General features: G+C 35.2%; 1 protein-coding gene across 6 annotated transcripts in view; it reads right to left on the bottom strand.

Moving 5' to 3' along the window:
- The window catches only part of SCN1A (sodium channel, voltage-gated, type I, alpha subunit), a 114,937-nt gene that overhangs the window by 70,303 nt on the left and 27,560 nt on the right, over positions 1-17,074 (bottom strand). The window contains exons 5-15 of one of the 6 annotated variants that reach the window (XM_006879331.1): positions 16,235-16,326; positions 15,249-15,518; positions 13,381-13,444; positions 12,742-12,883; positions 11,504-11,710; positions 9,031-9,315; positions 7,758-8,138; positions 6,382-6,514; positions 4,269-4,507; positions 2,635-2,808; positions 999-1,355 (exon numbers count right to left, since the gene is read on the bottom strand). In XM_006879331.1, coding sequence (XP_006879393.1) covers positions 999-1,355; positions 2,635-2,808; positions 4,269-4,507; positions 6,382-6,514; positions 7,758-8,138; positions 9,031-9,315; positions 11,504-11,710; positions 12,742-12,883; positions 13,381-13,444; positions 15,249-15,518; positions 16,235-16,326 — 2,344 coding nt within the window. Of the gene's footprint in view, positions 1-998; positions 1,356-2,634; positions 2,809-4,268; positions 4,508-6,381; positions 6,515-7,757; positions 8,139-9,030; positions 9,316-11,503; positions 11,711-12,741; positions 12,884-13,380; positions 13,447-15,248; positions 15,519-16,234; positions 16,327-17,074 lie in introns of all 6 variants that reach the window. The other 5 variants (XM_006879332.1, XM_006879335.1, XM_006879333.1 and 2 more) reach the window with 5 other exon arrangements.

The raw sequence follows: 17,074 nt of genomic DNA, 5'->3' as shown, positions 1-17,074 counted from the left end.
TCCTCCCTAGTCATTGTCCAGCTCTTTGATGCACAGCAAGTAATTGCAAAGATTATGGCCTGGATCATCTCCAGACTGACATCACTGCTCTTCAGTACTTTGGAGAGGTCTCTGACAGCCAACTTTCTCAATGCAATTCGTCTTTTAATTAGAGGCTTATATAAGCTTATGGGACCTCAGTGGTAGGCACTTTCTCTTGTGGAATGCTTGCCCAGGAGACAGTAGCCAGCCTGCATCACCCACATCACCCAGCTGTACCACAACTAACAGTCTACAGGATTTGGCCCATTGCTCACTAATCTCCACACCAGCTGCCTGCATCACTCACAGTCACCATCCAGCTGTGCCACAACTGACAGTCTACAGGATACTGGCTCATCTCTCAGCAGTTTCTGCAAAACCAGCCTGCATAACTACAGTCATATAAGTCATTCCCTTGATAAGTCTGAGTCTCTGGGAGGCCTTTTCGTGAATCACTAATCCCAAGGGACATAGAGGAGCCAGGGAAAGGAACAAAGGAGGAGCTGGTGATGCTTGAAACCATGGCTTTATAAGGCAGATTAAGCATTTGGGACAATATTGAATTGACATTTCTTATAACCACTCTGCTAATAATCTTAGCAGAACAAATTATAAAAACAGTTATCATATCTTAGTCCTGTACCGGCAAGAAAATTTGGGCTTTCTTAAATTTTTATTTTCAGAATTTTTGCTCACTTGCTTCTGATTTCATAAAATTCCCAGCATGTTGACCTATGGATATACTACTGAATATACACAATTGTTGTACCTACAGGTAATTATAAACTCAATAAATACAGTAATTGTCACAATGCTATTGAGCATAAAAACTGTGGGGTCACTGGTAAACTGTTAAGCTGTCAGGGTAAGACACTTAAAATAAATAATTATAATTTCTTTTTGACAAGTGGTCACTATACTATTGTGCTCTTAATCAATTTCTAATAGATACATATATAGCTAAAGTAGGTACATACCACCAGGTTTCCAATGACCATGACCATCATGAAGACAGTAAGGCACATTGCTTGGCCAGCGACCTCCATACAGTCCCACATGGTCTCTATCCACTCCCCACACAGCACGCGGAACACGATCAGGAAGGAGTGGAAGAAGTCGTTCATGTGCCAGCGTGGGAGCTCACAGGTCCTGGAGATCTTGCAGACACAATCTTTGTAGCTCTTACCAAATAGCTGCATACCGACCACAGCAAAAATGAAGACGATGATGGCCAGTACCAGGGTTAAATTTCCCAAAGCCCCCACTGAATTGCCAATAATTTTTATCAGCATATTTAATGTGGGCCAAGACTTTGCCAATTTGAATACTCGGAGCTGGAAAATAAAGAATTAATATATCCTTTAAAAGGATTATACATGCAGAAATTCTATAAGAAAAGAAGACTAACACTAAATCTCTAACAATATCTTCCTTTCCCTTCACCCTCTTGGACTCATATGCACCCTGGGAAGATTCTGATTCTTCCACAATTTACTCATGTATACTATTTTCTCTGAGAGTGAATATTTGATGATTCTATGGGATATGTTGTTACTGTTGTTATGTGCCATCAAGTCGCTTGTGACTCATAGCAACCCTATTGTACAACAGCCCTAAACTCTGCTCTATCCAGTGCCAAACACACTGCCTCCGACACACCCATCCTGATTACCCCAGTCACTGAATCAATCCACCTCATAGAGGGTCTTCCCCTCCTGTACTGTCCCTCCACCCTCCCAAGCATGATGTCCCTCTCCAAGGACCGGCCCCTCTTTACAACATGTCCAAAGTATGTCAGACGAAGCCCCAGAATCCTTGCCTCCAAGGAGCAGCCCAGTTTAACCCTCTCCAGGATGATATACTCATTCCTATTTTTTGAAGGTGGTCCTAAATGATACTTGGCCTGGTAATATAATATTAACATCTGAATCACAATAATATCTGCTCAAAGACATCTATTTATCAATAGGGTGCCAAGTAACATCTTAATGACTTTGATATAAGGAGAGGGGGGGAAAGCATACTATTCATTAATTTTTTTTGGAGCAATGCTAGATATATTTGCATCATAAACCCAGAATATTTCCATGATTTTATTAATTGTTTACTGATTCACACAGCCATTTATATTACTTCCTTAGTTTATTTGGTAACCCTAAAAAATTTCTCTCTTTTGATCTTGAGAATCTGTATTCCCACCCCACCCCCTGTCCCGGCCAGAGGTAATTTTAGCAAGTTTTGGAATGATCAACTTGTACTATATTGTAATTCAGCATAGCAAAGGGCTGAGGATATATTTAAGTATCTATTGAATGGTGATATATTTTCATTAAAATATTTACTTACAGTGGACATATTAACTTCAATAATTTAGAAACTATTTGTCAAAATGACAGTTAAGTAGAATATTAAGCTACATGATCATACTCTTAAAAAAAGTTTTTCTGATAATGTAGGAATAATTTTTTGTCAGATACACTTTTGAAAATACAAATTTTACACAAAATGTTATTTAACATTCACTAAAGGTTAACAGTAACATGGTAAAGCATGTACTAGGTAAAAGCCCTGACTGTTAAAAAAAGTCTTGGTGGTGGTGGTTTAGTCTTTTACCAATCTGAATGAACGGAGAACAGATAATCCTTCCACATTGGCGAGGCCAAGTTCTACTAAGCTGAGCGTCACAATGAAACCATCAAAGATATTCCAGCCTTCTTGGAAGTAATAGTAAGGATCCATGGCAATAATTTTCAGAAACATTTCTGCTGTAAAGATTCCAGTGAAGACCTAATATCAAAACAAAATTATCTAACTCCATCAGAAAATGGTAAGTGACAGTATTTGTTCTTATAACAAAATGTTTGTACTACTTTCCCTCATGGTGATTTAATTACTAGCTTGCATATATACAGTACAGTAATGTATAATTGAAGAAAAGTTCTCATATATGTTTTCTCATTTTTTTCTCACAGAAACTCTATTCAATGGATCATTCAAGTACATTACTATAACTGTTACCTTAGCAATGGGAAATGAAGGTCTTCAGATGGGTGAAATTATTTCCCCAATATCAAATAACTAGGAAATTACAAGACTAGGATTTAAAAGCAAATTTTTATATGTTTTTGCTAGCATTCTTTTATTAAATCAAATAATCCATATTTCATACTGCCCAGATACTGAAAACATTTTGCCCACGTACAGTTTTACTTGTCTGTAATAATAGTCCCACTTTCTGCAACACAAATGGAGTTATTATTATAAATTACTATCTACTCTTAAACCATAATAGTTATTATTTTTCATGCACATGAAAAAGAATCCCTTTCATAGTTTAAATGTTTTGAAAGCACTGAGAAATGCTACACTTGTTTTTACCTTCTATCCAAATATACCCTAAACTACAAAATAAAACTATAGCTATTGCACACATCACTGTAGAGACATTTTTAATAAGCAATTTAAAAATCCTCTAATATTCCTAGATTTAGCCAGCTGACAAACATATTAATAATTAGTGCTTTTGAAACACAAAAAGGAAAGAATGAAGAGGCAAAAAAAGGACCTTGCTAATCATACAAAATATACTGGAGGTTTTCAATATTTCATGGCTTTGATACAGGTGGATGAATAAAGCAATGCATGTTCTAGCTCCTAGAACTGGAAAAGTTGAAGATATCTCCCTCATCCCCAAAGAAATGAACAGGCCTTTATTGCATGGTCTGAGAGGAATGCCAAGTGATCTGGCCACATGCAGAGAGAGTGAAAATGGCATGTGGGCAGTTAAGGGAGGTTTCTTTTTATAGGGTTTTTAGGGAGGGTTGGGGAGGACAGAGACTTATCAGGATCCATTGTCCAATAACTTTTGAGTTGTTGAATTTCTGCCTATAATGATGATAATTAAGAAGGACTAAAGAATCTATAATTTAATTTTAGTCTTCTGCTGCTAAAAAACCCTGATAATATTTTAAAAGACATGCATTTAAGCTTAAAACTGTCCCTGCAACTTTTCAAGTAGCACTCTATCCTATGCCTACCATATTCTCTTTGTTTTTGCCTTAGCTTAAAGTATTGTTATCTTTGGCCAAAGATATCGTTAAACCAGTTAGACAGTATATATATATTCTCCTCTTGGGTCAGGCTGGAGGTATGAAAAGTAGTTAAAAGATAACTATTAGCTATAAATTTGAACAGTTTATCAAACACAAATTTGAAGACTAGACACATTTACCTTCAAATATGCTTACCAAGTTTCCTACTGTAAGCACATTATTGAAATGTGGAGTCATTGGATAGTGTTCCATGGCCATGAAAAGAGTATTTAAGACAATACAGATGGTGATGGCAAGGTCAACAAATGGGTCCATCACGACCAAGTTGACAATATGTTTCACTTTTAACCAATATGGTGAACAGTCCCAGATTAAGAATATGTTGGAAAATTTATACCAACAGGGAGGGCATTTTTGCCTGGATTCTTCAAGTTCTAGGTTTAAAAAGAGAAAAAAAATTAACCACTCAAAGATACACCTCTATTTATTTATTTCAAGTTGAGTAGACCTTTTTTTATTTGCTACAAAGAGTCAAAACTTCTTTCATACTTGACTTTTTTAAAAACTAAAACTATAGATTCAATTCTTCACACTCTCAAGGCTACAGGAGCTCTGGTGATTTAGAGGTAGGAGTTTTGCTGCCAGCCCAAAGGCACAAGGTTCAAATCCACCAGCTGCTCCATGAAAAAGATGAGTAATCTTCTTCTTTGCTGTCTCTGAAAACCCTCTTGAGAGTCAGCTATGAGCTATTTTAGTATATAACAATAACAGCAACGTATTTCTCCAAAACACATATAAAATAAAGGTAGCAAAGAAAACGTTGCTTGTCATTTTGTTACTATTTTTTTCTCTTGTGCGCAGAGAGTTGTTGGGGTTATGAACATTCAACTTGTAGACAATTAGGTTTTGTTCTTTAATCTTATGTAAACTTGTTCTCTCTCACTTGGAAATGACTGAATGAACCTCACTTACCACAAAGTGATAACAATACCTTTACTTACTACACATGCATCTTTTATTAGAATCATTGAAAATGCTTCTAGTCATTTGTTTCCCTGAAAGTAAATAAGTACCCTATGCACTTGGTCTGATTTACCACAAATTTAACTAAAAGACTTGCTCACAAATTTAGAAATGGACCACATTCATAACCTAGGGATTGCCTGTACTTGACCTTAAGTTCAGGGAGTAGTTTATTAAATGAAATGCCAATAGAAACATGGTTTGAGATAATGTAGACATTGTGTATAATCCTATGTTAATGTATGACTTTGTTGTCATAATAAAACCATAAATAATAGAGTAGAAAAAACTGTGAACCTCGAACTACTTTTTAAAATTTGTTTTCCTTTTGTGAAGATGATCTACTCTGTTCACCTCTTGGAATCATGAGAATATATTTTTCCCTTTAACTTTTTTTTATTGTTGTAAGACATATTGAAAGCATTTAATAATTTTAACAATTTTTAAGTATACAGTTTAATAAATTTTGCCGTATTTTGAAACAATTGCCAATATCAATTTCCTAAATATTTTTATCACTCCAAACTCCATACCCTATAAATAATAACTCTCAAATCTCTTCTCCCCCAGATCCTAATAAATAAACTTTAGAATTTATGCATTTTCCTACTATAGATATTTTGTAGATAATATTAAGGGGTATTAGTAAATAATTGAGACACTGAATATATGTCATTTTTTTTGTCCCTGACATATTTCATTAACATAATGTTTTCAATATTGTTCTGTGTTGTTGCCTATATTAAAACTTAATTGCTACTTATGCTGAATTATATTCCATTGGTGGATAATAGTTTTTATAAAGATCAAAGGCACAGGGTTGCTGTGAAGTTAAGTGGGATGCACCATGACTGCTGAGATTAGAAATCACTAATGAAACAAAAGACTTATTACCATTGAGTCAGAATCAACTCATAGCCGACTTGCCAGAGGAGGATTCGCTCCTCTGTCCCACAAGGGGACTGCCCATCTTTCTCCCACAGAGCTGCTAACGGATTTGAACCATCACAGAGGCACCACCTCTGAGTTAGCTCTATCACTATCCAGTCAGAATTCCAGAATTTTTATGAATATTTATGTTTGTAGGAATAGTCTTGATGTCGTTGAACTTACATAGATGTATTGAAATTTCTAGAATATATGAGTAGATATAATAAACTCTTAGATAAGACCTATTATTTTCTCTCATTACAGTGTACTGTTTCCAACTTACATATACTTGTTGAAATGAGACAGCAAACTTTTGGTGAAAATGACAGGAATAGAAATGGAATTTTGTACAAACCTTCTACTGTATTTGTTAAAATGCTGGCTATACTCAATGCCCTTTGCCTTTGAGAAGGATCTTCTAGAAAGTCCATGGAAACATGAAAAGAACTTGACCTTCTCTTTCTCATTTCAGTTTCTGTGGTTGTTCCCTGTTTTAAAAAAAAGAAATAAAGAAAGAAGAAGAAAGAAAAGCTAATCTATTAAATTATTATCTTGAGCAAGATGGTAAACCAACAACAAACGGTGATACCGTGAATTTCATGAAATGCATGCGTCATGCACTCTCATATTTACTTGGTGATGGCAGATATTGTTGACTTATTGTATCATTAACCTGGAATATTCAAACTGTTAACCATTTAGTCATACAGCAAAAACAGGGTTGTTGGCTTTTTCTTCTTTGATTTCATACATTTATGAGAAGTGATACAATTTTTATATAGCTAATAAATCTTTAGTCAGTGATGAAAGAATTAATCTTTGGAGAGTTACACTTGTAGTTAACCTTTATTTCTGAGCTTGGAGTAAAAAAAAGAAAAAAATATATGTAATTTCAAAAGTCATGTAATGATCAAGGCACATTGAACTGCTAACTCATCTTTTATACACAAGACATGGATGGTCATCGACAACACAAACCGTATGTTAAAAAACACACACACGCATGCTGCATGGCAAACAGTTTCATCCAGGGTACCAAAGCAATAAGTCATCTAATTCTGACTTAATCATGCCTCAACATGCTGATATATTTCCAAGTGAGTGGACAGTCTAAAACTCATCTATTTAGAACTTAATAACTCTTCTGAAGATACAGTTACAAATACTTAACATCCCTTTGTATAAAGCCAATAATTTTACCTGTGTGAATAATTACCTCATTTATATCTCTTAATTTAGAATAGATGTGACAATACTTATTTCAGCATTTTTTTGAATATGAAAACTAGAAAAATTTAAAGTAACAATGTAGCTTTCTAGTCAATGCATACTGTGTAGGAAAATCTTCTAAATTAGTTATATTCAAGAACTGGCTGGAACAATTTCTTATATACCCTTCACATTTAAGTACAGAAATCACTCAGTTTTTTGTACTGACTAACTAAAGCCGTCCTGGGTATATACTAAATTCTCCAACTGGAGCCAATAACATATTATTTAGTCTGATTTATGATTAGAAGGTCTATAAGTAATTGCAGTCAGGTGCTACGCAGGAAGAGCACTGAGGTTTTTCATTTTAGTTGGTTAGTCTATTAAATGTATTACAAGATGCAGGGACATTCACAGCTTGACCAACCAGGAATCATTCTCAAGGGGTTCCATTCTGTAGAAACACTGGCTGGTGCAGCAATAATGGGCCATCCATGCCTAAGCTATTTAAAACTTCCTTACATTGTCATCAGTAGCTGGCTTATCTATTATCACCTCTGGCAGAAGCTGTCCAACAGGCGATGTAGGAACTGAAGGTCCACCAACCAAGGAAACCACACCATTGCAATCCACAGTGCTGTGCATCTTTCCATTTGCTGGAAACACTGCCAACATGCGCGACGACCTGCTGGTCTGACTGAGGTTACTGTTGCGTCGCTCTCCATGCCGTCGGGGCACAAACAGGGAATCTCGCCGACTCTCGTTATCCTCAAACGTGCTGTGCTCGTCGTCAGCAAAGTCATTCTCAGAACCCACATCTTTAGCTCGACCTCTAAAGCTGAAAAGGCTTGTTCTGCTATTTCGCCTTGGAGAAAATACAGAGCCACGGATGCTTAACAAAGACTGAAAAGTTTGGAACAAAGGAAAACAGGAAGAATCATGTTAAACTAACCCTTTTGGATGTGCTTTCATATCACAGGAGATCATGAGGGTGATTCCTGGACACATAATAAAACGTGACTCATTCCGTTTAATTAACATTCTCTTCTTGTATGCATTCAGAGAAAATTAGTTTCTATGAAGGAGCACATAGCTTTTGAGGTTAAAGAATAGGAAGATAGAGCATAACCAGAAGGTACTTCAAAAACACACGAACAAACCTGAACCATTATTTCTGAAATTCAAAAGAAAACAGTTCTATAATCATAATAGATACTGGCGTTCTCTTTATTACTCTCCCCCTTCAAGGAATTCTAAAACTTTCTAACTTGTTTTAGTCCATCTTGGTAAAATCTTTTTAAATGGATTATTATTCCTATTTCAACTATATTGTTGGGATCTGAAGTTCAAGTTTCAGATTCAAAGAGATATGCTTTTCAATAATCTTTCATGAATAATATTTTCAGAAGGATATATATATATGACTTTTTTAAAGAATAAAGGAAATAAAACAGCATCAAATGGTAAAATAACTAAAAGGACATTTCCTTCCAGCTAACCAAACAGCTACTTAAAAAAATTAAGAATGCTCCAAATCAGACGGATGAAAATGGAATTAGGCAGTAAAAGCAGAAAATTCTATATTAAAATTTAGATCTCCTTCCTGGCTTTGAACTCAAAGTAATTTCAACTACTCTAAGCCATAGACTTACATATGGGAAGCAAAATTTTCTTATAATTATGTGAGGAAAAAAATAGATTTTAATTCAAGTAAAGTAAGTTAGTTATTATAAGTTCAAAAGTCTATTTTATATCTCCTCCCTTCAGTGGTCTCATTTAACCCAACAGCTCATACCTGATGTGGGGAAGAGTTCTTATTTTCGTATGTCAATCGATTCCCTTCAATGGAGAAGGGAAACGCTTTCCTCCTGATGCTCTCTTCAGATTCAGATTTATGGAATTCATCTTCATCTTTCTCTTCTCCACCAGACTGCTCTTTCTGCTTTCTTTTCTTCCTCCGATTTCGTCTTTCCTTAGCACTTTTAGAACTCAACTTGGAGGCTTCAGAGGAGCTGTCTGAGAGACCACCTGCAGCACTGGGTTCTCTGGAATGTTCTGAGGCAGTCACGGCTGCCGCCTGCTACAGGGTTGAGCAATAGTTTTAGTACAGTACTAGGAAAGAACTATCATTTTTAAAAAATGACTCAAGAAGGCCCTTGCTGGCATAAGTGTTTAACACACTCAACTGCTAATAGTCATAAGCCCAATTCTGTACAAAGACTTCTTGGGAAAAGGGCCTGGTGATCTACTTCTTAAAAATCACCTATTGAAAACCCTTCAAAGCACATTGCTACCCCCCAAGACACACACATGAGCCAGATGGACTCAGAGACAATTGGCTAAAATTGGCTCAAGTATTTGCATATCATTTAAAAGACACTTTTTTTTTTCCTGACAGAAATGGATTTATTTCACTGACAAGCAGTTCTGAGAGTAAAGAGTAATTTTTTTCTTCCACTTAATGAAGGCTTTCAGAGATAATTTGGTTTTCCTTATGTTAACAGTATGTCTGTATTTCATACACATCACAGACTATGCATTTTAAAAGGATCAATTGAGCATCACAAAGAACATAAATTCATATTACTTTTTGATATATGAGTTATTTTTAAAATTGGCATTTAATTCTTATTGCCATCTTTGCTCTGAAAAAGAAATTGGAGAAAAGAGGAAATTTCCGATGAGTTGCTTGAAGTCAGATGCAAAGACAAAAGGAATGAGATGAAGATCTGAGACTTCCTCTCTAGTTTCTACAGTTGTACTTTCCAGTCAAATTGTTAATATTTGAAATGTTATTAAATTTATACAAAGTGATAAAATCCCTTCTTCGTTCCTCTGTGATACTCTATTTGGAATAACATGGAGGGTCAAAATTCCCGACTAACAAAGACAGAGTTTTCCATTCTTGAAGATATGTCACCATCATCCTCAATGCAGCACTGATTTTTGCTGGCCATGAGGGAGGACATGAAACACAAATAGACCTTTCTGATCACAGCTTGTACTTGAATAAGCTGGTACTTTTTGATCTTTTTGATTATTTTTCTTTTTTGTCTCATGGTACTCTTTTTATTTTATAATATATGTGTGTGTGTGTGTGTGTGTGTGTGTGTGTGTGTTGTTTGTTGTTTTGTCCCATGGTATTCTTAATATAAGTAGTGCAGGAGTGGCCTCCTCTTCCTAAACAACGTGCTTCCAGAAACTCTATGAACTTTGATAAATGTTGATAGTTATAGAAAGGCTTCAGGCCTTTTGTTCATAGGGTTTCTATGAGTTGTGTTCGACTCAAACTAAGGCAATCAACAACAGTTCAAATCTAACAGGGCTTTTTAACTGTTTCCTATGGGGTTACCATCAGTTGGAATCAACTTCAGACACAGGATAACAACCCTCAGTGAAGAGAGTTAATATATTAATTTTAAATTAATATTTAAAAAATCTTTGTTTTTAGAAAAGAGAGATTTGTTTACGTGCTATGAAGATGGAAGAGGAGAGACATTTTACAAATTATGGTACTGTGCATACAACCACCTCACTTTAAGAACAAGAGCTTATTCTTAGATTATATGATTTCTGTATGATTGGTGACTTTCACATGTTGACTGCATACTGCTCTTATCAGAGAACATTATATTATTTTATAATCTCCTTGGTTAGATAAGAAAGACAATTATCCACAAAAGGCCAAGATTTTTCTGTATGAGGAAAGGAGGAAAACTCTGGTAAGAACTAGATGGACATCTGTTTATGTAATATCTTTTTCTAAGAAAAGAGGATTGATTTCTATTTTCTCCAATTGCCAGTATACACATCAATTTACAACATTTCCTCAAAGAGAAGACCCAAACCCCATATATTTCCTTTTAATCTGAGAGTCTTAACAAAAATAAAGTGAAAGAGTTCTATGATAGATGATCAGTATCATATACATCTTAAATTATTAAACTGAAAGATGTAAGTTGAAGTTGTTGTGCGACATTGAGTTGATTCTAACTCATAGCAATCTCATGAACTTCCCAATAGAGTTTTCTTAGCTGAAATCTTTATGAAAGTAGTTTACCAGGTCTTTTTCCTATGGGTGAGTTGGACTAACCTTTTGGTTAGCAGCCAAGAGCTTAATAAAAATGTTGAAATCCTAATTCCACTAATTTTTCATAGGTGCTTTCAAACAATTATCTTTCATGTTCTCTTCAGAATTTTTATAATTAAATGAAAAGAAAAAAAAGTATCATGCATTAAGACAAATACATTTGCTTGCGTAAATTTACCTGAGCTGCTTCCTGTTGCTTTTTAAGTTGCTCAAGCATCTGTTGGAATTCAGCCTCTTTCTGCTCTGCCTCTTCCATAGTAGCCTGGTTCTGTTCCTCATAAGCCATGGCCACCACAGCCAGAATCAAATTTATTAGGTAGAATGAACCCAAGAAAATGACCAACACAAAAAAGATCATGTATGTTTTCCCAGCAGCACGTAAAGTCTAGAAACAAGAATATCAGAAATGTTTTTTCTAATATTATTCCAACAACTGGTGGCTTCTACTTGAAAATAACTTATGTGTCTTACAGCACTCTAGAAGATAATATTTGTCACAGCTCCTCCTACCTCTTTAACTGCATCTGTCATTAATCTAGCCTCTGCCTTGTCTCCTAATTCATGAAACACTGATCTTTGGAATGACATTCATGGATTCACAGAGAATAAGTGGAGTCAATGAAATACAATGTAGGCTTCAACAAGGGAACAGATTCTTTGAAAAAGTTCAAGGAAAAGGCCCATACCCCTCCCGCATCTGTTATTGATTTTCTATTGTCTCATACCTTTGTGATCATACTTGAGGTGTGGGTGAGATTGAGGGGAGGACTTGTCTGTGAAAAGGTAAGAAAGGGGTTTTGAACCAAAAATAAATGGAAGAGAATTTCCACCTTTAGCATCACCATGCTAACCATATGGTCTAATCAACAACACAATGACACCCTCCTGATTTCAAGCTTTAATGGGACAGCTGTTAAAAGCTCAACTCCTAACCAAAAGGTCAGAGGTTCCAACCTACTAGCGGCTCTGGGGTAGAAAGAGGAGGCAGTCAATTCCGATAAAGATCACAAACTTAGAAGTCCGGTGGGTAGTTTTATTCTGTCCTGACAAGGTCTCCACAGGTTGGAGCTGACCCGACAGGAATGAGTTTGGTACATTTCTTTTTCTTTCCACTATATGTTGCAAGGATGGACCAGTCCTTGGAAGGACGTCACCCTTGGGAGGGTGGGGGGACAGCGCAGGAGAGAAAGAGCCTCTATGAAGTGGATTGATTCAGTCACTGTGGTAGTGGGATGGGTGTGTCAGAGGCAATGTGATTGGCACAGGATAGGACAGGGTTTAGGCTGTTGTACATAGGGTCGCTATGAGTCACAGGTGACTCAATGGCACATATTAAGTTGTGGCTTGGACTTCATAGCTAAATTGATTATATTGTACATTTCTACCTAAATGCAAGAGGTGTCTATCCATTCTCACCAGTTGGTAAAGATTTTCCCAGAAGTCCTGAGTCATCAGTCGAAACAAGGACAAAAAAGCCCAACTGAAAGTGTCAAAGCTTGTGTAGCCATAATTGGGGTTTCTACCAGCTTTCACACACACGTATCCTTCTGGGCATTGACTGTAAACAGGGCAAGAAGAAGTATTATAAGGTAGCCGAATATATTTTTTTAAATTGATAGCATGCCATACGTGAAATACCTTTCCAAAAAGCTTTACTACTTCAAAATATAATAAATAATACATTTCTTAATGTTTGACTAAATTTTACTATCTACTTGGCAATTTTACCATCCATATTTTAAAATGTAATTCTTTAATAATACTTTCAAAACCTATTTTCTATTGATGATTAGTACCTGGATATAGCTCTAGTGTGGTGTCTCTAGAGCTGGTTTGCAATCACATATTTTATCTAAGGAAATAACATTATAGCTAAAATTATTGCTCTAATTTAGAAGACATAAAAGATTTTCCAATCGTTAACTTATTTTTAACTTTATTAGCAATCTTAAAGAAAAGTAATATGAGTAAGATTAATTGGTCTTTGTAAGTTACAAAGAAAAGAGGAAACAGACATAGGTTGTGTTCACAGATGGACACACATCATTGGCTTACCCTGCATCAGAGCTATTTCCACATAACAGTGCATCTAAAAAGCCCTCCAAGAAATAATGATATCCTGTTTGGAAAAAATAAAGTCATATGAGGAACATTTGTATTAGTAAAATCTATAAAATGAGAATAGGAATATTAGTAGGCCTTATTTGTAGGATTCAGTGAATAATTTATTTGTTATATAGTTCATCCAATGAAATAAACAATTCCCATCTTCCAAACACTTGATATTAAATTCATGGGATTATAGTACACATTACTCTTTCTTTATGAATGTAAGAGCAATTACAATCAAATGTCCTAACATAGTATTTTAGGAAGGAATAAATGTGTTTTCTAACACCTTCATGAAAAAGTTTCAATTTGTAAAAAAATCAGGTAAGAATAAGAGGGATTTATTTTCTTTATCAAAAGAATGAACATTTTAAAAATCACAATATCTTTTCTGGTCTTTTAAAAAACATTATTTCTACATTTAAAAACAATGACTGTGATATTTATTTTCCAAATTTCCAGGAAAAGTGCCCTGGCAGCATAGTGGGTTATAGATAGGCAATCTCCTGCCATGTGATTAACTGCCTTTGAAAACCCTTTGGAGGGTCAGTGAGGAATGTGTCGGTTTTGACTCTATGGTACACAACAACAACAACAACCCCCAAAGAAGTCAGTAGTTCAAACCAACCAACTACTATAGGAGGAAGATAATATTTACAGTCTTACTAACTTGATGGAGCCTCAGCCTTGAGTCAGAATTAATTCAACAACAGTGGATTTGAATTAACTTTAAGGATGTATGCTTGTAACAAAGCTACCCATAATACATAAAGGTATGCATAGAGTATTAGGTACTAAGACACTTTCAATTACTACCTCCTAAAGCTTAGATAACTGTAACGTGCTTCTTTCTGATACAATCCCACTTTGCAAAAAAGATATAGAATAATGTTAATCTGTTTCACTTGATCAAAATTGGAAAGTGATTCATTCTGTTGTATATGGGTTGTTGTTATGAGCCAGTGCTGGTTCAATGACACTTAATATCAACACAAATTCCAAGCATAATGAAGCCGTAGGTTGCCACCAACCTATAGAAATAACCTCAACATCCTGCAGAGTTTTAGCATATCATAGTCATCTGTAATTATTATTTAATGGATTGTATTTGTTTAGTAATTGAGAATTTCCAAAGGGCTTTCACACTTTTACCTCATTTGACTACCACAGTAATCAAGAGTGGACAGCAAACAAAATTCCCAAAAATATGTATTTTTAATGAAAATACTCAACTTGTCCTACAGAAAATAGGAGTGATACATAAAAAATTGAGTAACTATAAATCAGTAAAAGAGAGGAAGACCCTCAATGAGATGAACAGACACTATAACTTCAGCCATGCATTTAAATGTATGTGTAAGGCATTAACAAGGTGACTAATAAAACTTTCGAAAAATTAGTTGCAGAAATACAGCTCTTTTATTTAAATTCCAAGAAAAAGAAACACCAAAACAAAACAGTCTTTGAAACATTTTAAAATAGATTAGGTAATTTTAAAAGAGATCACAATCTATTTTTATTTTTTATTTCTTCTCATTTCTATTTCTGGATAATCATCTATTCCTGGCAGACAAACAATGAAAAAAAAATAAACATACATAAAGGTAATCCTAACTTGGTTTACATGACATGGGGAAAAACCCAACATGGCTTCTTTAAAGGCATGCTTTTAAACTTGACTACTAATCAAAGGGTGGCTTGAACTCAGAAGAACAACCCTGGTAATTTGGGTCCATTAGGATTTTCTAAGAAAAATCTATGGAGTAGCCCTACTCTGTAATGATTGGGTGGGAGCTAACAATAGTAATTCTTACTTGTATCTTGAATATATGATTTCCAGTCAAACTCAACATGAGTTTCATTTATAAGTGTGCCATTGTAATCCATAGTTATGTTCCTCTCTATACTATGCTCTTCCAAGGAAGCATTGGTGGGAGGCCATTGGATGCACTTATTCCGCAGGTTGCCCATGAAAAGCTGTAGCCCAATGAGAGCAAACACACTCAGACAGAACACAGTCAGGATCATGACATCTGAGAGCTTCTTCACCGACTGGATCAGTGCCCCCACAATGGTCTTTAGACCTGAAAGAAAGGAGCTAACAGTCAAATTGAAACCCTTCTAAACTACTAACAGCATCACACAATTTTCTTGAAAGCATAGAATCCATACATTAATCCCAGTATGATTGCAACAATAGTAGAAAGCTGAAGAGTTCATGGAGATGATCTTTTGAAATGTAACAATCCTTCAAACAATGAAATGCAAATCTACATTCCATTTAAGAAACAGGGGCACCTGCCTTCATGAAACATGTATTAAGGTGAGGACTATGTATTTCTTCTTTTTGCTAGTAAACTTTGACCTAAACTTTTAATAGTGTCAGTTGTCAGTATTAGAACTAATTAATATTTTAAAATTCATGTTTTAAGTAGAAAAGATGGTGCTCTAAAACTAGAAGTCTAATGTACAATTGTAAGATAAGTCCTTTATTCAGATTCATACTGCTATTTATTATCCTTTTTAAACAATATTAGATTTTACATAGTTGTCAAAGGCTATAACAATTAAGAAGTTACATATTAGTACATTCAACAGGGAACAAATCCTTAGTTGAATTCTAATCCTGATGAAAAAATATGAAAGATACAAGAACTTACTTCTAGATAGGAAGAATCATTTTCTATACAATACATTGCCCAACAGCCCCTTATTTTCTGTATTACTGGAAGGAAAGCAAAGAAGCCCATGCTGGAAGGACATGAGATGAATCTCAATGTTTAATCTGTTTAACACTTACCTGGAATGACTGAAATTGTTTTCAGGGCTCGGAGAACTCTGAACGTTCTCAATGCTGACACATTGCCCAGGTCCACAAACTCTGTCACATATCTGTAATAGGGGTTTCACAAACAAACACAATGACAGGATAAAAAGAAAGGGCTACAGGGTACAGGGTTTTATGCTTAACAGTATCCACTCCTTTTCTAGAATGACAGAAATCGTTTTCAGAGTTGTCAAGATTCTGAAAATGCAAAAAAGCTGAAAAATTACGTGGATTTACAAATTCTGCTACATCCTTGTAAAATTAAATCAAAAGTGATCCCAAATTTTAGCAAACTTTCCACTTTTTTGCAAAAGCTTTTTATAAAGATCTCTTTGGAGATTTCTTTAGATGATAGTTTAAATAATAATTCAGAAACAAATCCATCACTCTGGCTTTACTCACAAGTAAAGGCAGATGTCAACTTCACAGAGTGTGCCTTCCTAGTGCCACTGTTAAATAATAAGCAGCATCATCTATTTTGGAGAATTATTAAAAGAGAAAAAAAATAAAAATCTTGGTTATGATTTCAGGATTTCAGTTAGATGAAAATAGATGGAATTAATCTAAAAGAAATTTAGGCATGAAAATGGGGCAGACTGCCATATGAACTTTCTGTACGGCATACCAATTGACATATTTCAACAAACAGATGCTGCCCTGGATGTGCTCACCAAGTTGTGCCTACAAATATGGAGGAAAACCACCAGGACAACTGACTGGAAGAGATCTATTTTTGTTTTCATTACAAAGAAAATATGAAAATATGGTGATGAAGGAAGATGTTCTGGCTGCTTTGAAGGAAACAGTAAAAAA

Source organism: Elephantulus edwardii, unplaced genomic scaffold, assembly GCF_000299155.1.
Source record: "Elephantulus edwardii isolate Elephantulus edwardi_28Jun2011 unplaced genomic scaffold, EleEdw1.0 scaffold00003, whole genome shotgun sequence".
Lineage (NCBI taxonomy): Eukaryota > Metazoa > Chordata > Mammalia > Macroscelidea > Macroscelididae > Elephantulus > Elephantulus edwardii.
This window is presented reverse-complemented; position numbering and strand designations above follow the sequence as displayed.